Below are 24,305 nucleotides of genomic sequence, written 5' to 3'. Positions count from 1 at the left end.
TTCTTCATTCTGCTGCTCCTTGAATAGCGCTCTCAGCGCGCGCAGAGCCTCCAGGTCCTGGATGGGCTGCCTGGGAGCCGGCACGACGATTCCGGACCGCCGGGGCTTGTCGTTTCTCAGCCTGACCACCAGGGGGAGAAAGAGGAGGAGCTCCCCGTACCCTCTGGACCAAGACTCGGCCTCAGCGGAGATCAAACCTGCAGCCCCCTCTTTCCTCAGAGCCAGGAGTCTGGGCTGCCAGCCTCGTGCTCCCCCTAATCAGTGCCATGTTGAAGGAATGTCTGGGATTTGGGGCCACCCACCTCCATGAAGCTCCATCACCTTTCCCTCTCTCCAGCACAGTACCACAAATCAATAAATATTCCATTTAAAATTTTCACAAGTAGCCCTGGCAGGTGTGGCTCAAGTGGATTGAACACCAGAGTCGTGGGTTCAAATCCCAGTCAGGGCATGTGCCTGGGTTGCAGGCCAGGTCCCCAGTTGGAAGCTCACAAGAGGCAAACACACATTGATGTTTCTCTCCCTCTCTTTTTCCCTCCCTTCTCCTCTCTAAAAATAAATAAAATCTTTAAAATATCTATTGGTTAGTTATCCCCATTTTGAGGGTGAGGAAGGTGAGGCTGAGGGAAGGGACTTGTCCAGAGACAAGAGACAGAGCCATGGCTGGCACGGATGTATCTGAGGCACCAGCAGGTGGGTGTCCACAGCCCCCCACGGGCTCCCCAGAAGTGAGAGTCAGACTGGCAGGCTCCTGGCCCCTGGCTTTGCTGCCTCCTGGTGAATCACATCGCCTCTCGGAGCTGAGCCCCAATTCTTCACTTAAGCAGAGACTCCCTGGGCTCTAAAGTTTCAAAGGGATGACTTCAGTGGGCGATTAGACTTTTGGGCCCAGAACTAAAGGGAGCTGGGACCTTGACTATGGTCCTGGGGCTGGAACATCCTGGAGTCCTGGGTCTGAGGGAAGAGAGTCTGGGAGACTCGGCTTTCATTGGTGTTTAAAGGGAAGAGGGGTCTTGACCTGCTCTGTGCAGGGGGTCAATCGCTGCCCAGTCCTACAGCATGGAGAAGACTGGAAAAGTGGCAGTGAAGAGATTCTCGAGTGCAAGACAGATGAGAAGAAACATGAGCATGAATGGGAGCACCTGGTGAGTCTGACAAGGTGGGTAACTCAAAGTCATTGCAGGGGATGTTCTGATCGTTACAACATTCCTAACTGAGCAGGTTATTGCAGGGAGTCACGTACTAAGGAAGGCCTGTGGGACAGGTTAACCTTAACCTTGAGCAAGCCCTGGTCATTATTTTTCTGCATCTGGAATAATAACAACTTTAAATGTCAGAAGCATCTCTTCTCCAGATCTCCAGAGGTCCATACCCTGATAAATGCTGACCACAGATGACCCCAACATTCCTCATTGTCATCTTTTACCTGCATAGCTGGGTGAAATATTGGTAGGAGATGGTAACCGTCTTGCATCACCGTAAAAAAGAAACATGCACCTCTCTGTTTTACTGTGTACCCAATCCTAGAGATTTCCCTGCTTTCCTTTTTAAAAATTCAGCAAGAGGACTATCACAAGTTACGACAAAGAATTTCCCCTCCAGACTCGTACAAAGGAGCTGAGAGGTGGGGACAGGAGTCTCCAGCCAGACTTAGTGTGACGACCAGGTTTTGTTACTTTTGAAAATTTTATTTTGTTTTAAAAGATTTTATTTATTTATTTTTAGAGAGGGAAAGGGAGGGAAAAAGAGAGGGAGAGAAACATCATTGTGTGGTTGCCTCTCACCCACCCCCAACTGGGGACCTGGCCCCCAACCCAAGCATGTGTCCTGACTGGGAGTCGAACCGGCGACCCTTTGGTTCACAGGCTGGCACTCAATCCACTAGCCACACCAACCAGGACAAGACCAATATATCTGTACTGACCCTCTGTTTGGACAATCTCTCTATAGTTGTCAATGGGGTATTTAGGTCCCCAACTATAATTGTGTTTTTGTGAGTTTCTCCCTTTTGTTCTATTAATAGTTGTTTTATACAGTAGTTCTGTACACCCTAATTCCTGCACATATATTGACAAGTAGTATGTCTTCTCGATGTAGTTCCCCCTTTATCATTATAAAAGGTTCATCTTTGTCTCTTGCTTTTTTTTTTTATCATAGTGACCTTGGTCTTGGAGGGGACTTTATGAATTGGACCCCAAAGGCAAAGTTAAATGGCAGGGACTGTGCCAAACAAAGCTTCTGCACAGTGAAAGAAACTGCCCACAAAACAGAAAGGCAGCCACCCGAATGGGAGAAGGTATTTGTAGACAACGGCTCTGACTGGAATGCCGCTCGTCCATCCGCAAGAAGAGCAGCGTTTCCACGGCAGCGTTTCCTCTCAAACACTGCCGTGTGTGTGACGACGTGAATGGACCCTGAGGATGGCGTGCTAAGGGAGGCGAGCCAGGCGGGAAAGGACAAGAACCACATGATCTCACTCGCACATGGAACATAAAACCACACGCAGCAAATGAACAGAGAAGAAAAACAAACAATACTCCTAGACACAGACGACAGGGTAAGTGGTGACTAGCGGGAAGGGGGAGTGGGTGGGATACTAAAAAGCAATGGGGGACAACTATATGGCGATGAAAGAAGATTTGACTTTGGGGGTGAACACCCAGTGCAATATACAGACGACACTTCATGGAATTGCACACTTCAATTTAATTAAACAGTAAGATTTAAAAATGATGTAATGAGAAAACACCAAGACAAGGGAGAATGTTCTCTTCGACACCCAGCCTTAGGAACAGTCAAAACAGGGACAGAGATACAGGACTCACAGGTACCAAATACGACCCTCTCCCAGGGCACGGCGTCGGAGAGATTCCAGTCATGCGGGGGGCTCAGAGTGTGTAAATTAATAGACTAAATGAACGATAGACATCAGTGCATGTCATCACCCTTCATTATTTCCATTCTGAAGCTGAAAAACTAAAACAGAATGTCAAAAGACCCCATTTAAAAAAAAGAAGAACAGACCTATAATTTTTGATAGCCATTTTGTTAGAGTAACAAAAATTCAAGAATACTTCTGAAAAGCTTAAAAGGAACTACCAGTTGACATATGAACAGTGCATAAAATAGAAGCTCAGAATGTAACATCTATGTAACAAACTACAAAGACAAATATACTCTACTACGAGGTTGGGTCAGCAAATGAAACAGGAAAATGTAATAATGGAATGGGCCTGTGAACAGACAAAACTGCCTAGAATGAATAAAAAGTTACTTTGAAAAAAATAATGCAACCTATGGGGGGTGCGGGGCAGGGGCCCCCTCCCCAGAGCACACCTGAGGGGCACACAGGGGGAGGGAGGGAAGGCTGGCGGCCACCAGCCACGGCGGAGACACACTCCTCCTGTTCTGTCGCCCGCAGGTTCCTTCTGCACGTCCGCTTCAAACCACCAACAGCTACAGCACAGTTATTACGCATTCCAAGGAAACTTGTCTTTTCAGCTAAGGAAGATTTTTTAAAAATTGTTTTCACTACAAAACAGTCTTGCTGAGGGGAAAATAATTGTTTGCCCCCCAAAATGCTACAAAGAGTCTCCAGAGTATGTGTAGTGTGCTCGTGAGAGATTTGGACGTGAGTCCCAGGTCCCTGGTGCTTGCACCGGGGAGGTTCGCCACGCCCAAGTTGCTAGTGAGCCGAGAAAGCATCGGGTTCTGGTCCAGGCTGGCAACATGCCCTCATTGCATGGGGTTGGCCTGGGCGGCTACCAGCCCTGGATGCGGAGAACCGGTCTGCGGGGAGGTGTGCTGTGGAGATGGCTGAGGCTGCCTCCTTGGGGAAGGGCTGGAGTGCGGGGACCAAGACTGCAGCCATAGAGAAGGGACAGGCTGGGGAGAGTGCACTTGACTGGAAAGAAAAGAAGAGGTCTGCTGGCCTTGTAGGTGTGGGGACTGAGCCCAATTTGGGAGCAGATGCTGTTGGGGGCTCAAGGGGTTGGGCTGAGCAGGGGACCCCATCTGTTGCTGGAGGAGTCGCTGCTGATAGGCCTGCAGACTGGCTTCTGCCTCGGCTGCTCCCCAGGCCTGGGGGTGCTGGCCCTGATGTGCCAGGCTCCCTGGCAGCACCTGCTGCATGGGATGCTGCTGCTGCTGCAGTGCAGGGTAGCCCACTGCCCAGGATGGCTGGAACCGGCTGCCATTACCCATCTGCTGTCGTCTCTGGGTGCCTCGGAACTGTGAAGCCATGGTGTCGTGGTCCACGTTCATCTGCTGAGCCTGGGAGCTCATCCCCGCCATGGGCAGCTGGAGCAGCTGCAGCAGCTGCTGCGGTTGCTGCTGGGGCAGGCCGGCCCTCTGGACGCCCATTTGCGTGGGCTTCCTGTTTGGTGTGGCTGGGTTGGTGTGGACCCCCTGCTGACCTGGCAGGGCAGGAGGCTGCAGCCCTAGCTGGCTCTGGAGCATGCCAGGCTGCCCAGCGAGGGGGTGCCGGTTAGGGTTGCCGTACTTGGCAGCCCGCTGTCTGACCAATACGGCCGACAGCTGGGGGTTGGCAATCAGAGCACTGAGCACCTGTCGCTGCTGGAGGGGAGAGCTGGGAGACCGGAGAGTCCGCAAAAGGTTGCGTAAGGTTTGTGGAGACACAGAGCCTGGTTTGAGATGGGGCACGGTGACCTGGCCCAGTCCCGGCTCCGGAGCGGTGCTCCAGGGCTGACCATGTTGGGCCACTGCCGTCTGGGCCGGGCCTGCCATTCCAGCCTGTCGCTGCTGGGGCTGAGGCAATCCTCCTTGGGCCCATAGCAGGCGCTGCTGCATCCCCACGGACCCCATTCTTGGCTCCGAGTGTCCCCCTGGAACTCTGGCCATGGCAGGTGGGTTCATACCCAGGGGGGCCATTGGGGTCATCTGGGGCACCTGGAGCTGCATTGGCCTTTGAAAGGAATGTACATGTGCCATCTGGGGCTGTGGATCTTGATGGACATGCACTGCCCCCTGACAGTGCACTGCCCCTTCCACCGCTGCAGGTGGGGGCCCTGGAAACTGCGGCCCAGCAGCCTGCGCGGGGGCAGGAGCAGCAGGAGTCGGGGAGGGCGGGCCCGGTTGCTGCCCCACCGCGCCAGCCCTCTGCGGGCCACTGGCCGTCCTCCTGCCGAGCGCCTGTGCCTGCCGGAGCCTTTGCTTGATGTGCGGGCACAGCAGCACAGGGCACGCGTGCTCCTGGCAGAGCTTGGCATGGTAGCAGCAGAGAGCTATGAGCTGCTTGCAGACGGGGCATCCCCCGCTGGTCTTCCACTTGCAGCCCTTGGTGTGCTGCACGACCCGTTTCAGCTTCTGGCAGGGGGCCAGAGCGCACCCGGCGCGCCGGCACCGGCAGGCGTGGGACAGCCACTGGATGCAGCGCAGGATGCTCAGGCGGTGAAGATCTCCCGGGCTCTGGGCAGCCGCAGCCTGCTGGTTACCGCCTTCGTTATCGCAGCCGAGACCTAGTTTCTCCATGGTGGGGTCATGGTTTGCAGGGTTGCAGCCAGGGGGACGCCAAAGCGCAGCGCCAGAGCGTCTCCACGTGGCCCGCGTGGCGCGGACAAAGCCGTCCCGTCCGGTGTGATGGGCTGGTTTCCAGAGACGCCCGAATCCTTAAAGACACCCAGAGAAAATAACAATCAGGAACGGAGACAAAAGAATCTATCAGGATCAAGCAAATGCAGATGATGAAAATGGGAAAAGCAATCGTCACAGTAGCAGGTAAGCAAATTTAAGGTAAGATGCATTAAGCGGGGTCAAGTAGAGATGGGTACAGTAACGCGAGTCAGAAGTGAGAAGTGGATACTGTAGCAACTGGCAGGGAACCGCGTTCCATCCAACAAAGGCTGTTACAAAAACAAGGGTATTTGACACAAACGCCACTGGGATTAAAGATATTAACACACTGCTGTAAAACTGTGACAGGTAAAGGAGGCAAATATTATTTTATATATGTGTCCTAAATATTACAATTAAAAAACTGACTTCAGCAATACATAGAAGACAATATGCTACATATTGAAAATACACATTCTTTTCAAATAGTTACACATAACTTTTTTTAAAAGACCATATATTAAATGGCAACAAAAACCTCAATAAATTCCTCTAAGTAAAATTAGGGATAACAACAAACATAGCAACAAAAAATTTCTAGTGAATCAGAAAATTAAGATAAAAAATGTATCCTAAATGCCTCTATGTGAGACAAGAATAGAATATGCAATTATTGCACATTTGTAAAATGATGATAAATATGAAAACTTATGGTGGAGAAGCATGAACACCATCAGAATAATTCTGATTATTTGGATGGAAACAGAATTAGGATGCTATTCAAAGTATCATCTGCATACATGAAAATTTAAAACAAGTAATGAAGAAAACAGTTGAATGTTTCATAGATGTCTTACCTTCCCAAACTCACGTGTTGTTCTAATGCACTATTAGACAAGATTTCTAATGAGCATGTCAGTTAATAGATTTTAGAAACAAGTTCACACAAGTCCACATTCACAAAGGTGCAAAGGGTCTCCGTCTTCGCCGGTGGTCCTTCAGCCACCCACATCCTCTCCCCGGAAGCCATTTTCCTAGAATTTGCTGACTCCTTCCAGTGGCATTCTATGCATAAACAAGCAAATGTGTTTAGAATAAATTACTTGGGATTTCTTTAGTCTCTGATCGTTTAAAAACACCTAACTTGCCCTGGCTGGGTGGCTCAGTGGATTGAGTGCTGACCTGCAAACCAAAGGATGGCAAGTTCGATTCCCAGTCAGGGCACATGCCTGGGTTATGGGCCAGATTCCCCAGTAGGGGGCGCTCAAGAGGCAACCACTCACTGATATTTCTCTGCCTCTCTCCCTCCCTTCCCCTCTCTAAAAATAAATAGATAAAATCTTTATTTTAAAAAAGCGAAGCTTTTGTAGAGGTAGCCAAGGGAAGGGGCGACTTGGACAGATGCATGGGTTTGAGGAGTGGCTGGATGGGAACAGCAGGTAAGGCGTTGGGAGACACAGAGGTTTCTCGTATAAAGTCCCTTCCTGTCAGCTGGCTGGAGACCCAGTCAAGGATCCCCAGGGAGTCCTTCCCCATCACTATCCCCAGGCCTCCCAAAGCGACAGCTCCCATCCGCACACCAGTCAGAGGTCGCTACTTAGGCCTCCCGGTCACGCCCGGGTCATGCGGCCAACTCGGTGGGTGGTTCTATAACCTGCCCCCGTAAAACAGTCGTAAATATTGATCCCCACACCCAGCAGTGACCTCTCCAGTCCCCTACAACCCCAAACGACTCCACTCTTGCACCCTAATACCTCACCCTTGATTCCCACAACCTCCGCGTTGCGAATACCCCACAGACTCTCCGGTCCCTGGCTGACCTCAGGGCTCCGGTCACTAACCCCACAGCCCTACCAGGGACCCCGCAGCCTCCCCACTCAGTGACGGCACGAGCCCTCAGCACTGATCCCCAGGCCTCTAGCTTTGACCCCCAGCTTCCCTCCATCGCTGACCTACAGGCTGGCCCATGAACACCCTCGCACGTTCCACGCTAACCGACCCCAACGGACTCCCCGCATGGGCTACGCAAACCGCGGGTCAACCCAATGCACCCCGTTACGCCCTTCAGAGACTCCCAAGACCCACACCGCTGACACCCACAGATCTCGTCATTGGTATTCAACACTGAGCCCCGCACGCGTCTCCCCTCTTGACCAGGTCTCCAGCCCTCGTCGCTGCAAGCCCCCACTCATTCCCGCCTGCTCCTTTTCCCCCCACGCGGTCGCCTGGCGACCACCCAGCTCCTCCGTGGCGCAGACTCAGTGGCACCTCTGAGCCAACCATCACGGGGGGGCGGGTCAGCAGAGCATGCTGTAGGGATGCAGATTCTGGGGATTGGGGATTCGAGACTTCAGGGCGAGGAGACTATGGGACATCTGCGCGGCGGATATTTTCAAAGGTTTGCAACGAAGAAGAGGAAGCAGCCTCTCCCTCTGGACTTCTCGGCTCCGACAGCCCCAACTCCCCAAGGGCCAGCCGCAGGGCGGCCCACGCGCCAGCTCGGAGAACGCAGCTCCATTCTCTTCTCCTCGGTGCATGGGACCAAGACTGAGGCCAGCTGTGCCCACCGAGTCTCCTTGGTTTCGTGGGGACATCAAGAGGAATTTTGGGCCCCACCCCCTCCTCCTTAAAACCCAGGACTGTGGGCCCACAGCTTCCTCGTGACCCAACAGTTCCAGCTTCAGGCCAATGTTCCTTCAAACAAGGAGTCTGGTCCCCCAGACACACCTGTCTCACTCCAGGTTCTGGCTCCCAGCCACCTCTTTTCTCAGACCCAGGAGCTCAGGCCCCTAATCCCCCCCTCCCACGAACTCAGAAGTCTGGGCACCAACTTCCCTCCACCCTCAAAGCCAGAAATCTGAGCCCAAAACCTCCACCTCCCTCCAACCCAGGAATCCAGGGCTCCTGCCTCACCCGGCTGCCGCTGGACAGGTTGAAAGGGTGCCTGGGGTTTGGGGCCACGCACCCCTGTGAAGCTTCATCAACAGTTCCTGTCTCCCGCATGCTACTCCAAATCAATAGTCACTGCAAACATCCTAAAACATAGCCAAACACGGCAGTTGCATGACGTCTGGCTGGAGATGCCTGGCCCTGCCTCTCCGCTCCTATGTGCCAGCCCACAGGTGGAATTCTTTGCCGTGACCTGATAGAGTCCTCTTGTGGCATTTATACAAAGGAAAGCTGAGATAGCACTGGGCTCAGATACAAAGTAAAACAGAGAGATATGTACCTCTTTTGCAGGGTGATGCAAGACACTTAGGATGTCACATGAATATTCTAGTGGGGCATATGGGTAAAAAAAAAAAAAAAAGACTCTGAGGAATGCTGGAGTCATCTGCTCCCAGGATCAAAATGTTCCATGTGCAGATCTAAAAAAAAAAAAAATCATTCTGACATTTGAAGCATGTTATTTTTCCAGATGCTCAAAAATAGTGAACAGAGCTTGCTCAAGGTAAAGGTTAACCTACCGCAGAGGGCTTAGGAGGTGACTTTCCTTAATAATCTGCGCAGCTGGAAATTTTTTATAAGCATACCCATGGTTGTGGTGAATGTTAGTTACTGAGCTTGTCAGACATGTCGACCCCCATTTGGGTTCATGTTTCTTCTCAGCTCCTTATACTCTCCAGGTTCTTCTAACCACCCTCCCTCCTTGCCCATATTGTACAAATTCTACAGCCCCCGACACCCTGCACACAGGATCTGAAGACAGCTTCTTGCATCGAGCCTCCCAGATCCTTATCCGTCAGACCCAGGAGAGGTCTGCCCAGGACTCACAGTCAACATTTCAGTTCCTTTTTCATTCGGGACCCAAAAACTCTGGACGTCCACCGAGGTCCTCCTCCCTTTGGGACCTGCAGGTGCCAGGAGCCCCCCAGCCTGCTTCATAGTGAGGAAATTGAGGCTTACCTCAGACAGGTGATGCGATTCACCAGGAAGCAGCAAAATCAGGATTCAGGCTCCTGCCTGTCCGACTCTCACTTCTAGATAGTCCGTGGGGGTGGGGCTGTGGAAACCCACCTGCTCATGGGTCAGGCAGGTCCGCGCTGACCATGGCTCTGGCCCTTGTCTAAGTCCCTTCCCATCTCTCAGGCTTACTTGCCTCACCTGCAAAAGGAGAACCACCAACCAATTGGTTTTAAAGCTCCCTGAGGTCTCATGTTACATCTATTTCTGTCATTGGGTGTTCCTCCTGCTCAGAATGGTGCTCCATACACATTGGTTGGAGGAGTTTTTTGCACGAGTGAACGATGACGTGATTGAGCCCATCCCACCTTCCGAAAGCCATTGTGGGCTCTCCGCCCCTCTTGCCCACGCACCGCCTGCCTCCTGAACCACAGCAGCCGGGATTCTGAGACTCGATGCTGATGGTTGTGGAACAAACAGCGACTGAAGTAAACATAATACACAAATCAGGTGGTAATTACAGAATCAGCTGCACTAGCAAACTCATAGAAGATTCGTGTATTAAAAGTTTCCTCATAAGCATTTTAGAGACAGGAGCAGGTGCAGCTCCTGCTTAGCTGAGGCACAGCGCTGATGGTGCGGGGAACTGGGTGAGCTCAGAGACTGGAGTTGGAGCAGCAGAAACGCTGCCTGCACATTCTGCTTCCAGACGTCAGCAGAGAAACTGCAGATTGAGCAGTGAATCTCCATGACGATGTATGGAGGCAAAAGCCTTGAAACCACCCGAGAGCAGAGCTCAGAAACTGCACGTCTCCAGAAATGCCTTAGTTCACCTCTTCCCGTGGTTCTCTGTGGAAACCAGCCAGGACACCTGAGAGGCTGGGATGGGCTTTGAGATGAGAGTCCCTCACCTTCCAGGTTGCTGGCACCTCAATAAAACCACTTTCCTTTGCATCAGCACCTGCCTCTCCAGTACTGGCTTTTGAAGCAGTGGGCGGTCAGACACATGTTCGGTTACAGAGTGAACAGATTTGGCTGTACTGGGTGCCAAGTCACCAAGGCTGCCTTTAACTCTAAAAAAAAGTGAGTGTTGTCACCATCAATGACCCCTTCATTGATCTCAACTGCACACTCTACAGGTTTCAGCATAATTCCACCCATGGCAAGTTCAAGGCCGTCTCCATCTTCCAGGAGCGAGACCACGCCGATGTTAAACAGGGCGATGCTGGTGCTGAGCATGCTGTGGCATCTGGTGGTGTCTTCACTGCCTTGGAGAAGGCTGGGGCTCCCCTGAAGGGGGAGCCCAAGGGTCATCATCTCTGCCCCTTCTGCGGATGCCCCCAAGTTTGTGATGGCTGTGGACCATGATGGGTATGACTACTCCCTCAAGACTGTCAACAGTGCCTCCTGCACGGAGTGCATTGCCCCCTGGCCAAGGTCACCATGACAACTGGGGCACTGAGCAGTGACTCATAATGACAGTGCACGCCTCACTGTCACCCAGGTGACCGTGGACGGCCCCTCTGGGAAGCTGTAGTGTGATGGCAGAGGGGCTGCCCAGAACATCCTCTCAGCTTCTACAGGCCCTGCCAAGGCTGTGGGCAAGGTCATCCCGGAGCTGAATGGGAAGCTCACTGGCATTCACCTCCGATGTGTCGTGGTGGATCTGGCCTCCCCCGGGGAAAAAGCTGCCCAATAGGATAATATAAAGAAGGTAGCAAAACAGGCACCCAAGGGTTCCCTCAGGGCATCCTGGGATATACTGAGGATCCGGCTGTCTCCTGAGACTTTAACAGTGACACCCCTTTTCTGCCACCATGCCTGGGCTGGTGTTGCCCTCAATGACTACTCTGCCAACCCCATTTCCTGTGATGACAATGAATTTGACTGCAGCAACAGTGTGGCGAACCATAGGGTCCAGGTAGCCCCCAAGGAGTATGAGCCGCACAGGACCGCCAGCCCCAGTGAAAGGAGGTGAGGCCCCCAGAGACTCAAAGGTCCTTGTCCCAAAATCAATCTGACCAACACACTAAAAATCTTCTGACCTCCACAGTGTTCATTCCAGGTCCCCTGAAAAGGGGGAGGGACTTAGGAAGCCCTACTTGGTCATGCGCCAGCAATAAAATTTACTCTACGCAGCCAAAAAGTAAAAGCTGTTGTGAAGATTAAATGAGACGTGATCACATAGCTTCTGGCACCTGGACCTGCCGAGGAGACATGTTCATTGACAACTGTGTTGCTCACAGCCAAATAAGAAACATAAATCCCATTTTTAGTTGTTAATTCAACAGCTATGAGGCTCTGACAGGCCCCTGGAGCCATACTGGATGAGTTCTTGCCTGTGGCGTTGCGTGCCAGGTGGGGGAAGCAGACAAAGAATAAGTACATATAAAATGAAATAAGAGGTAGAGAGAAGGTGTATGATAAAATATCATGGATGGTAAGAAGACAGGGAGTGACGAAGAGCAGTGTTTCGTTTAGAAGGTTGTCGAGGACACCGACCCAAAGTGTCTGTGGAATTATGGATGAGATACAAGACAAATTCACACGGACTACCAAGTCCTGTGGAGAAAAGGGGACGGCACGGCTACTCTCTCAAGAGGAGGGCACCTCAGAGCGGCCTGGCCACTCTCTCAAGAGGAGAGTGCCCAGATCCTTGCCTTCACTGGTTTTTATTGGCTTTTAAATTGCACAGGAATACAGGTAAAGTTCATTAATCATTGTCAGGCAGTAAAGATCAAACAATAGACAGCATACAAAGAACTAAGAAGGCTTATTCTGAGTCAGGGTCTGTTAGCTAAAGGGCTACAAAACTTTGAGAAACAAACATATTTCCTGCTTGGGCCCTTATCATTTAATTAAGAGCATTCTGAGCAAAGTGGGTTTCACAGGATTTTATGCATTCTTAGGCCTGATCACCCAGGGAACCTGCCCTTTCCAGCACAAGGCTGCAACGCCCTCTGTCATTGTTTCAGGATTAAGTCATGCAGAGGAAGTAAGGCAGCCAAGAAATTAGGAGATTTCTCACAGGCAGAATGAGGGCTCAGGCTTTGTCAAAGCCGAGGGGTGAGGGTCCATCACCCCCTTTTGCTGTAGCCCCCCAAGTCCTTCCCTGGGGCTCCTACATGATCATTACTGTCTTAAGTCATTCCACCCTTGGGGAATCTTACCCGTCATTGGCTAACTGATCAAGCATTGGGGGCCAGTGTGGGAAAAGGAGAAGAAGCAGCGCTCCTGCCAGGGAGATAAGCTTTGTCTCCTTAGTGGTTTATGGTCTGAAGGTCACTCACTCAGCCTTAGCCATGGCGGGGCGGGGGTTACAGCTCCTGAAACCAGGCAGGGAGGTTCCCAACAGAAGGTCAGAGAAGGCTTCTGGGAGCAGGCGACATTGGAAGCAGTGGGGTTTGGCTGACGTTGAGAACCGAGGTGTCTGAGAGCAGAAAGTTTGGAAGGACAGGCTCCGAGTGTCAACAGGGGGCAACTCCAAACCATCCAATCACTTGATCCTTAATTTAAAAATGACTCAGAGAGCCCTGGCCAGGTGGCTCAGTGTTGGAGTGTCATCACATACACCAAAAGGTTGCAGGTTCAATCCCCAATCAGGGCACATGCCTAGGTTGTGGGTTTGATCCTTAGGACACATGTACAGAAGGCTCCTAATCAACGTTTCTCTCTCTCTCTCTCTCTCTCTCTCTCTCTCTCTCTCAAACCAATTAATAAAAACATATCCACAGACTGGAGGAGTGGCACTGTATGGTCTGAAAAAGCTGGTACCCAAAGAGGTCATTCTATTCTCTGTAAAGTGGGAAGGAGATTCAGAATAGGCCACACTCTCCCCGCAGGTCACACAGTGCAGGGATCAGAGGCATTAAGTAGCTGCTGTCATTTTAAGGAAAACCCCTGTCTGCAGGATGAGCTTCAGGGAGGGAGGAGTTACCTGGAGTGAGAGGAGATGCCCATGACTGAGCATTAGGATCCCATATGATTGACACTGTAGGTTAAAACTCAGGCTTGTTTAAAGTTTGGAGTTGAGAGCCGTGTCAGAGTAAAGACTGGAGTTGGAATTATGCTTGAAATCAGAGACTGTGGTCTTGCTCACCACCTCATAAGCTCTTGATAAAACCCGACCATGCCTTCGCATTGAATGGCAACACTGCCCACCAAGTGAGAGACCTGGAAGCCCTAACGTCTCCATCTCCCTCACCACAAGTTCCGTTCAGCCCATCACCGAGGTCTGTTCATTTTCTCTCCTAAGTTCCCAGAAGTGGCCTGGTTCTAAGCTAGTCCCTGGAAAGTGGACTATACCTCCCATGCTTGGTGCAGTAAAACTTATTTGTAGTCACAGTGAGGATAGCAGGTCATCCAGCTAAACTGAGATTCTGACAAATGGCAGAAGGAATGAATGTTTGGGTAGACAACAGCAATGTCTATCATGGGTCAGATTATGAAACAGTGTTAGAATTAAATTAGGAGTCAGGATTGAGGTAAGATTTGGGCTCAGAGCTGAGGAATGAATCATATTTTAGGGTCTGATTTAGAAGTGGGGGGCAATTCCATTATTAGAGATTTGCTGATCTGAAAATGGTTTCTGTCTTGCTCAAAGAAAAGTCCCAGTCCTACCCTGGTTCTCCACCCCTAGGTGCACCAGTCCTGTGCTGTCTCTACTCTCCTTAATGCCCCCCTCTTCCCCCTTTGGCTTGTTCACATCTAGTAAAAAAAGCTTCTCCGCTAGAACATTCTGGGTCGCCCCTTCCCTTCTCACCTGCATGTCCACACTGCTGGGACTCACTGATCCTAAGTCACTGCATAAATTCATCCACCACATCCTCTAAAATTTTCTTCAAATATCCTCTTCACATGGAGTCTTTTTAACTGTCTTCTCTAATATTAGAGCCCCAGTGTCACTCCAAGGGAAGGGAACCAATAATTCCCTACTTACCCTTCTGGTCTTCTTTTCTCCGAAACACTTAACACCAGGTTTAAAAAAAAAAGACAGTATATATTTTAAGCACTCATAATTTTTTCACATAGTATCTCCATCGACTGGAACAAGAAACTTTGTGAAGGATTTTTGCTGTTTTGTTCATGCTGCATCCCTAGAGGCCAGAAGAGCTTCTGGCACAAAGTAAATGCTCACTGGCTGCTTCTGGAAAGCATACAATGAGCACATTGAATGTTCAAAGTCATTCATCCCATCATTAGTAAGATGAAAACTATCCAAATATACATTGATCATAGTAAGGAATATTACACAACAGCATTAAAGAAGGAGAAATGATCTAAATGTACTGAGAGAAAAAAAAATCATTCAGGATATTTTATACAGTAGATAAATGATTACCTTAGATAATGTTTAGTGTAGATATTTTTGTTACAAATACGCAAGCTATATAGAAGTCTAGGTATAATATGAGACACAGACTAAGTGAAACAGTGAGCATTGACGGGGTGGAGTTAGAAAATTCTTCTCTTACTCACTCATAACCCTCTACTAGGGTTGGTATTGGGTTCAGGCCCAAAGCCCCATCTGGGACTCATTCTGTAAAAGCTCCCACAGGCTGAGCAGAGTTTGGGTGGAGGTTCTACACTCTGGACCACACATGAGGGGTGGTGAGGGAAAGATAACTGGGCAAAGCAGAGGCCCCTGGACACAGTCCACCCCTGAGCTAGACAGGTCCGTGACCCCTGCCCCTGCCCCTCAACACCAGCACCTGGCTCCTCTGTGGGTAGCTGCCACCAGGGATGGTAGAGCTGATAGTAGACTCAAGAGTTGGAAATTTTTAGTTTAAGGTAAATAGTTAATAAGCCTAGTAGATAATGCAGATGTTAAAGCTATTGGTTCAGGAACTGCAGGTAAGGTCAGCCACTCCTAGGAGAGACAGCCAGCCTCCTAGGACACAGCTGGAGACCACCACCTGGTATACAGCTGGAGATATTTGAGCCATTGTGTTCCAGGGGGAGACAGACCAGATGTGCCCCATCCCCCCAGGGACAGCTAACCACCCAGGGCGAGAGTGCTGTGGTATTTTAATCTAATTTTTCCCTGAATTTCAAAATCCCTCACTGCACTTTGCTCTCTGTTATGAGAAGGCTGACTTAGAAGGAGAAGTAAGACAGTCAGGGTGTAAACCCGCTGTCCCTTCAGATCGCCGGCCATCTGACTAAACACAGAGCCCATAGAGATTCCGTCCCTGTCTCTGACTATTGGGTTTGGTATGTGACAGGCAGCCCAAATGCTGGCTTTTCCAGTTTCAGAGCTAGAATGTGCTGGGGCCAACCCCCCAGGGTAGCACCCTGTCCCATCCTCAGGAGGGAGGGTGGAGGTAGAATGTGAGCCTGTGGGTTTAGCTGTCTCAGGGCTTCCAGGTAAAAGCAAATGCAGGGAGAGGCACCCCGGAGCTGAGTGCACATGCTCTCCAGGACTCCGGGCACAGGGGTAGGGGTGCTGTAAGAGGAACACTCTGCACAGGGCTGGACACACTGAGCTCCCAGCCTCCTTGGGAGCCCAGATCCTATCAGACCAGCTGCAAGCAGGAATCTCATTTGGGCTCAGGTAGAAGAGTCTGAAAGGACAGCTGGCCCTTGCCTTAAGGGGAGGAGGGAGAGGAGTGTAACGGGGTACAGCCAGGCTCCCCCAAAGAGGGGTTTGTAACAGGATTCAGAACTCAGGGTGTCCAGAAAATACACAAATATAGGATTCTCCCAACCCCCACAAGTCTGGGTTGGGGGAAGGGACCTACAAGCAAAGCCTTAGAGAGTTATTTTGCAGGCCAGCTTCATACCTGATGTGCAAAAATGCTTCTTTTGTGCATGAATAACAACGGACTAGCTTCCAGCCGGAATGGAGCCAGAAGGCATGCATCACGTTGACCTTGAGGTGACTGGAAGGCAGCTCTCCCTAGTTGCAGCCCCTGCGTGAGAGCTCGGAGACAGGTCCCTCCAGGCCACAGGTCCACGCCTGCCCGGACTGACTGCAGCAGCCCCAGAAGGCTGGACACTGCAAGAGTGCTGACTTGTGGGAGTGACAGGGGACTCAAGAGTGGGACAACTTTTAGCTTCAGGTAAACAGTTAATAAGCCTAGTAGGTAACGCATATGTTAAAGCTATTGTGTCAGGAACTGCAGGTATGGCAGTTCACCACTCTTGGGAGAAAGGGTCGACCTCCTGGGGCACAGCTGGAGACACCCGAGCCATTGTGTTCCAGGGAGAGACAGACACCACCCGCCTGCCCTGCAGACAGCTACCCGCCCAGGGCCAGAGTGCTGCAGTGCTTTAATCTAATTTTTCCCTGAATTTCAAAACCCCTCACTGCACCTTGTTCTCTGTTATCAAAAGGCTGGTTTGGAAGGAAATGAAAAACAGTCCTTTAGGGTGTAAACCCACCTTCTTGCCCACCACCTGAATAAAGCACCCAATAAAGATTCCATCCCTGTCTCTAATTAGTGGGTCTGGTTTCTGACAGGCAGCATGAAAACCAGCTTTTCTGGCTTCAGGAGGAGTTGGAAACGGGGTTATGGAGGAGGGGCCAGGCTGAGATTTAAACTAAAGGCGGGCTGCCAGGAGGGACGGGAGACCATGCAGGACTGGGGACCAGGGCTGTGTGGGACCCTGCAGTAAGGGAAGGGGCCGGCAGAAGGTGCCAAGTGGGTTTGGATTCAGGACTGCTGATCACTGCCACAGGGCTGCCGGTGCTGGGAACTACAGAAAACCTGCCCAGCCAAGCACAAGTTCCTGGGAGGAACCGGGAGGAGTGAGCAGCCGACTTCTGTTCTTTTTCTTGTGGAGGGACAGGGACGGTACGTCTGATGGGCATGTTCTGAGACTGGCTGGACTGAGCAAAGGAGGGGCGGGGAGGATTGGGTGTATTTGTGGGTGTTTTAAGGGACTTGGGGATTTTAACAGTGACATTCTGTCATTACTCTAAACCTGTATAACTTTTGAATAAATAGCTCTGTAACCGGAAAAGATACCAGCATTCGGGCTGCCTGTCACTACCAAACCCAATAAGCAATGACAGCGATTGAATCTTTTATGGGCACTTTATTCAGATGGCTGGTGATCTGAGAAGATGGTGGGTTCCTACCCTAACAGACTATCTTCCCTTCTCTTTCCTGGCCAGGTCTTTTAGAACAGGGAATCAACCAGGTGCAGTGAGGGCTTTGAAATTCAGGGAGGATCAGGTGAGCCAAGCTGCAACATTCCTGTTCTGGGCAGTTAGCTGTTCCCAGGAATGTTGGGTCCTCTCTATCTTCCTGGAACACAAAAGGTCCAGATGTCCCCAGATGGCAATCTTTTCGCAGTGCCCCAGGAGGTCAGCTGTTTTCCCAGGAGCCAGATGAGCCTTATCTGTAGTTTCTGAAACAAAAACCTTAACAGACACATGACTTGATAGACTTATAACTTTTTACCTTAAGCTAAAATTTTCCAAGTCTTGAGTACCCTATCACTTCTGTTCCTTTTCACCAAACTCTGGCATTGACAACCACAGCTTCTCACACCTGGCGGCAGGCAGAGAAGCCACAGTGACAGAGAGACCCCTCACCTGGACCCGTCCACAGGTCCTGTAACAGGAGCCCCGAACCCAGTCTGAAAAGGAGACCCGTGAGGTGTGAGGTTTTCAGTCTTTTACTGAAAAAGAACTCGAAATACAGGATTATAAATGGATAGAAATAGGCAGCCAGATTCCCAGGGCTGAAGTAGAAGGTGTCTCAGGTCAGGACTTCTGAGACTCAAAAAAGAGGGGTTTGAGAAACTGGGACCCTGGGTCTGAGAAAGAGGAAACTGGGGACCAGGACTCCTGGTTCCTGAACTCTTTGTCCTTCCAGCCCCAGCAGGAGACACCCTTCCTCCTCCCTCCACGTGCCAGCCCCCAGAGGCTCCCAGAGACAACATGGCAAGTCCCCGTCTCTCACCCCTGCTGATCCTGCTACTGTCCTTAGCCCTGGGAGCTGCTGGACAAGGAGGTGAGGGCCAGACTGGGAGGCCTTACCTTGCCCCTGAGCCTTGCACTGTCCCTACCTTCTCCCTCTAGGGCATCGCCCTCTTCACAGAGACCCCACCTGCCCCCACCCCCACCCCACAGAAGCTTCCTCCCAGGCAAACAGGGCTCTCCTGCTGGGGCCCCTTCCCTCCTGACTCCTTCTGACTCCTGGGGACCCTGTGCCCTCCAGGCTGCCTCCTGCCCTCAGTGTCTCTCCCATCAGCCTACAGACCAGACACTCCACCTGGGTCCTGAGCAGGCTCCCTCCATGGGTCCCCATCTCTGTCTGCAGCTTTCTCTGCCCTGTGCTCAGTTTCTGCCCCTGCCCTTCTCCACACCTCCATGTCTGTCTCTCTCCCTCACTGTCTCTGAGCATCCATCCGCTGTGACCTCAGTCTTTCCCTGGTGCCTGCTACCCACGTTCTTTCCATGTCTCCATGCAGCCAACAACAACAATGGGGAAAATATTGTTAATGGATCTCCATGTCCAAGGAGCTCCCAGCCCTGGCAGGTGGCCCTGTTGCATGACAGTGAGTTCCATTGTTCAGGCGTGCTAGTCAGCGAGCAGTGGGTGCTCACGGTCGCCCAGTGCAACAGGAGGTACGTGGCAGGGGAACCACAACGACTCCATCTGTCCCTCTGGGTCTTCGTCCTCAGCTCTCTCTGTCCCCGTGTCTTTCCCTCTCTGAGGGCTCCTGTCTCTCCTTGAGTGGTTCTCCACACTCTGGGTCTCTGTCTACCCTCCTTGCATCTCTGTCCCCCTATCTCAGGGAGTCTGTCACCCTTTCCATTCCCCTCTCTCAGTCACAGCGTCACCCTCTCTCTGCACGTCGTTGCTGCTGTGTTTCAGTGAGTACACCGTGCACATGGGCAGCGATCTTCTGGATGATAAGAACGCAGTGAGGATCAGGGCCACAGAGTCATTCATTCACCCCCGGTTCCACAGTCAGAAGTACATTCATGATTTCATGCTCGTGAAGCTGAGCAGCCCAGCCCCACTGTCAGAGACTGTGAGGAAGGTCACACTGCCCTCCCGCTGCAGACGCCCTGGGGCCCACTGTACCTTTTCTGGCTGGGACAACATGGACACGAACCTAGGTGAGGCTGCGCCTGTGACTGAGTAACCCGGACCCTCAATGCGATCCTCTCCCACACGCAGGAGTCCAGGCTCCCAGGTTCTCTACCCTCAGATCCAGAAGCCCTGGTCTTCAGACCTTCCTCCCTCCCCAAGACCCATAAGTTCAAATCCCAGGTCTCCATACCATGGGCCCAGGAGTCCAGGAGCACAGCCAGCTTCTCACTCAGACAATGGACTCCTATCCCCAGATGCATCACTAGAGACTTAGGGAACCAGGACCCAGGATCCAGCCCTGTCCTCCCACAGCCTGGAAAGCCTGGCCTCCAGCACCACCCTCCCTCAAACCCAGGAGCTTAGACACAGACCCCTTCCTCCTTCACACCCAGGAGTCCGAGGGTAGGTACCTGCTCACCACCACAGCATTGAGTCACCCCACCTGTCCTTATTCAATATCCAAGGCCACCATTCCTTCACATCAGCACCCAGGGGACCACCGGACTAAGCTTCTAACTTCCCCCTCCCTTGCCTGACAGTGACGCAGCCATCAGCACTCCAGTGCTCCAATGTCACCCTCATCTCCCACAAGGACTGCGGGAAGCTGCACAGTATCCGGCCAAAGACACACATGATGTGTACAACTGCCCCTGCCGGAACCTTCGCCTACAGAGTGAGTCCCTCCTCTCCTGCCCTGGGTCCCGCTTCCTCTCAGACCACAGCCCTCAGTTCCCCTCCACCCAGGGTCTGGGAGCCTGGCCCTGGTGCTGAGCCTTCCCTCTGCACCTGACCAGTCCCACAGTCCTGTTCTCTCTGCTCAGTCCTCTGCCTCACTCAGAGTGGGAGCCCAGGGGGCCCACATAGCCCTGGGGGTGGGCACAGGGTTGAAGGTTAGAAACTGGAGGGGAGAAAGTGGGGCAGGAACTAGGGGAAAGGGGAGGGAGGCACTGGCTACAAGCACAGACTTTAAGGGGCACCAAACAGTGACCAAGATGAATCCTATTCCAATGAAATATTTAAAAAATGATTCTTGGAGAAAATCCTTGATGGCCAAAAAAATCAATTTTTTAAAACAAAGAACAATCAGACTTGACTGGATTTTCTATTTGCCTTGGGCTCCTGTATAATTCAGCATAGCACAGTACTGACCTTGGGTTTATCTAAAGTTAGAATACCAAGTTTGTCATGGATTTTTTTTCATATTGAATTTGATTTTTAAAGTATGCATTAAAATTCTCATTGCAATTACTGAGATGTACCAGAAGCTAATGTTTGGCTTCTTTACATATCTTTGTATCTGTTCCTGCTTCTGGGAAAAGAAGGAGCCCCTCCTTTTCTTTGTTCCCCCTTCCTCATCTTTGTAATCCCCTGTCTGTGTCTGAGAACCATCTTTCCTCATCATTCTTCACATCTCACTTCATTTCTTTGTTTTCCTCTGTATTCTCTCTGTGTTAGGATTGATCTCTCCCTCTGCCTCTCTGTCTCTCTCTCTGTTTGGATCAGCCTCTTTCACTCTTTTATTTCCCTCCATTTCTGCCTCTTTTTGCACTGCCAACATTTCTGCTTTTCTGTCCCTCTTCTTCCCTTCCTTCTCTCCATCCTTCTCTCTCTCCCTTTCTATTTCTCTTTCATCCTTTGCTTCTTTGTCACCCCACTCTCTTGGCTCATATCTGCACACTCAGCTTTCAGAAGCAGCTGGATTGTGTGTGTTAGGGGTAGAGGCAATGGAAGAGACTTGTATGTCCTAAAGAAAGGGGGTCCCCCCTTGTTCCCTTGACAGCCTGATTCATGAAAGTACAGGTTGCACAGGGACACAGAACCCCACACTCAGCTTAAGCACTTGGCTTAATGCACTCATTTTCTTGTGTCAAAATGTATATGTTTGTACCTGGTGGTCCACATTTTCATCTTGCACTGAACCCTGTGAATCATTGGTCCAGCCCCTGGTTTTTGAGACTAGCTTGTCCCCCATTCCTGGGTAAGTTCATGTATTGATTTGCTGGAGATAATGTTCTTTCTCGAAGTTGCTTAGCAAAGAGTTGTTCATGAGAGAACATTAATGAAGCTCTGACTTCCAAGAAGCCCTGCCCCCTCCCAGTGATTGGCCTTATTGGCCAGGGTCCAAGCAAGTCTCTTCAGAAACCCTCCTTTCTCCTCTCCACGTGAGTATTAATTCCTGCTCTCCCATTGGTGCACAGAGACAATGAGTCTCTTCCCATTGGCCAAGGTGGACAATGGGTGTGGCAGGACAAAGACTTGATAACCACAGAGTGTAGGAGACCTCAGTGCAGGTTGCTCTAAGGGCAAAGTTGATTTGCTCTCTCCCCTCCAGGGTGACTCAGGGAGTCCACTGATGTGTGGAGGCTCCCTGCAAGGCCTGGTGTCCCGTGGATATGTTCCTTCTACAGAACCACCTGACCCAGTCGTCTACACCCCCCTATACTGGAACCACAAGTGGATACATGAAATCATAGAAGGAAATTCCTAATTTCTCCACACTCCCATCTCTGCCCCTATGGCTTGACCAGGAAATTCAGTGAAATAAAGATTCCTATGACCTGTAGTGATATTTGGCTTTATTATTTTTCAAGGTCTTATTAAAATATCAACAATATACCTAAAATAAAATAAACTTAGCAGGAACCTACAACCAAACACAAAGCACAAAAACCTCAGTGTTGGTATTTAAAATGTACACACACACACACACACACACACACACACACACACAAAACATGTGGGACCCACAGCTTCCGCTACTGAAACTAAATTGGAACACTTTCCATGAAAGGTGGTTGAATGCAGTGAATCGAGGGCCTTATTCAGTACTTTGAGCCAGGAATTCTAGTAAATCCAAAATGGCAAGGTTTGAATTCATCACATTATCTGTCTTAGCAGACTATTGGGGGAAACTTTGTGTATTATATAATCATTTAAACATTATGGATGATATCTGAAACTAATATAAAATCATATTGAGGTCAACAGGAATTGAAAAATAAAATTTTAAATGTATTATTTATTTAAAAAAAGAAAAAAATAAGAGATCTACTTCCAGATGTTAATTCAACACTTGTGAGGATCTGACAGGCCCCAGGTGCTGTATTGGATGAGTCCCATTCCCCATGGGGTTGCCTGCCAAGTGGGGGAAATTGACAATAAATAAATAAATAATCACATAAAATGAAATATGATGTGGAGTTATGAGCTATAATAAAATATCACACAGTAAGAAGACAGGGAGTGGAGGAGGAGTGGTATTTTAGTTAAAATGGTCAGCCCTGGCCCATGTGGCTCAGTTGGTTGGAGCACTCTCCGGTACACCAAAAGGTTGAGGGTTCAATTCCCAGTCAAGGCACAAACCTAGGTTGCAGGTTTGGTCCCCGCTTGGGGCACATACAGGAAACAGCTGATCAATGTTTCTCTCATCTCTCTCTCTCTCTCTCTTCCTCTCTCAAGTCAATAAATGTATCTTTGGGTGAGGATTTAGAAAATAATAATAAAATGGTGAGAGAAGGCTTCTAGGAGGAGGTGACATTTGGAAGAACAGGATTTAGCTGAGATGGAGAACCTGGTGGTTTCTGTTTATGAGGAGATTGCAGGGAGAGGGAAAGAAGTATCACAAGAGGGCACTCCTGAGTCCTCCAATCATCTGATACTTAATGTGAAAATGACTCAGGGAGAGACACAAAAGGCAGGCCCAGTGGTCCTACTACAGGTGGAGAAAAGGAAACAGCAGGGACCTGGGCTTTGTTCAAAGTGGTGAGAAGTGGGGAGCCCTGTGACACTGCACTGGGCAGCTGTGGGTGCACTGGGAAAGCCAGATGCTGACAGGGGTGGAGGGAAAGGGTTGCTCTCTCTGGGAACTTACAACCCCTGCCCCCTGAGAGAACTTTCCTGACACCCTCCACTGTGCAGAAGTAGAAATCTTTTCTGGAAGCTATGTGAGGACATCCATCCTGGGCAAGTCACAGAGTCAGGGTCTGTGCAGGAGGCAGCAGTGGGGCTGACCTGTGCCAGGTGAGCAACCTCTGAGACCTCTTTCTTCCCTCACCTCTCACCTCTGAAGAGGCTGGAGGAGTAGCAACAGGAGGCTCCCAGCATCCTCACACACTGAGATCACCTGTGTCAGACACAGAGAAGGTCTCCCTTTCCCTGTGGGTTTCACAGAACAGGGAGAAGGGGTATTAAATGTTTGCTTGTGTTGCCTTGCCAACTTCTGTGTGCTTGATGAGAGTTGGGGGGGGAGTTAAGTGGGGTGAGAGGAGATGCCCATGAAGGACAGGGTCTGAGGCTGGACCACACACGACCTTCCACTCCCTGTCTGAGGGTCAGTCTCTGACATTTGTGCTGACTCTGCCATCGACCAGCTTACTCAGCCACTTCTTTCTGGCACCTGACTGGGTTTCCTGGCACAGCTGCCTGCTCCTATGATTGGTTATTGTGGAGCAATGCCCTCTTCTCAGTTTTCAGGGAATGATGCCATGGACTTTACTGCTCCTTCAAAGACATCTCATCCCCCAGATGACAAATCCTGGGATTTCCCCCAGATAAAACACTCTCTTTCCCATTGGCTGCACCTCCAGTCCTCAGGGCTCTCACTGGCTTTGTTCCCATCACAAAAGCCCCACCCCTTTGTCAATCATTGGTCCCTGAAGACAGATGCTCCAATAGGCTCTTCCCTATTGACCAAGATCACTGTCATTCCATCAGTGCTCCTGCCATGAAGTCCAGTCTCTCTGGATGGTTCCCAGAGACATTGTTTTCTTCCCTGAGACC

General features: G+C 50.6%; 2 protein-coding genes across 2 annotated transcripts; one reads left to right on the top strand and one right to left on the bottom strand.

Moving 5' to 3' along the window:
* Nucleotides 1–3,476: 3,476 nt before the first annotated feature.
* LOC123830222 (histone acetyltransferase p300-like) lies at nt 3,477–11,085 on the bottom strand. The gene is given in 3 exon segments (XM_045856224.1): nt 3,477–5,627; nt 10,572–10,764; nt 10,969–11,085. Coding segments are annotated over 3 exon segments (2,406 nt in total). The 3' UTR covers nt 3,477–3,531.
* A 5,321-nt stretch (nt 11,086–16,406) lies between these two features.
* On the top strand, nt 16,407–22,031 carry LOC123830326 (kallikrein-7-like). Its single transcript, XM_045856435.1, has 6 exons — nt 16,407–16,535; nt 18,300–18,437; nt 18,898–19,054; nt 19,305–19,552; nt 20,066–20,199; nt 21,859–22,031. The coding sequence occupies exons 2-6, from the start codon at nt 18,365–18,367 to the stop codon at nt 22,012–22,014; spliced, it is 768 nt and encodes a 255-aa protein (XP_045712391.1). The 5' UTR covers nt 16,407–16,535; nt 18,300–18,364; the 3' UTR covers nt 22,015–22,031.
* The last annotated feature ends 2,274 nt before the right edge of the window (nt 22,032–24,305 follow it).

Source organism: Phyllostomus hastatus, unplaced genomic scaffold (assembly GCF_019186645.2).
Source record: "Phyllostomus hastatus isolate PE091 unplaced genomic scaffold, TTU_PhHast_1.1 phas_scaffold_1224, whole genome shotgun sequence".
Lineage (NCBI taxonomy): Eukaryota > Metazoa > Chordata > Mammalia > Chiroptera > Phyllostomidae > Phyllostomus > Phyllostomus hastatus.
The sequence above is the reverse complement of the archived record's forward strand: the minus strand, read 5'-3'. Positions and strand labels throughout refer to the sequence as shown.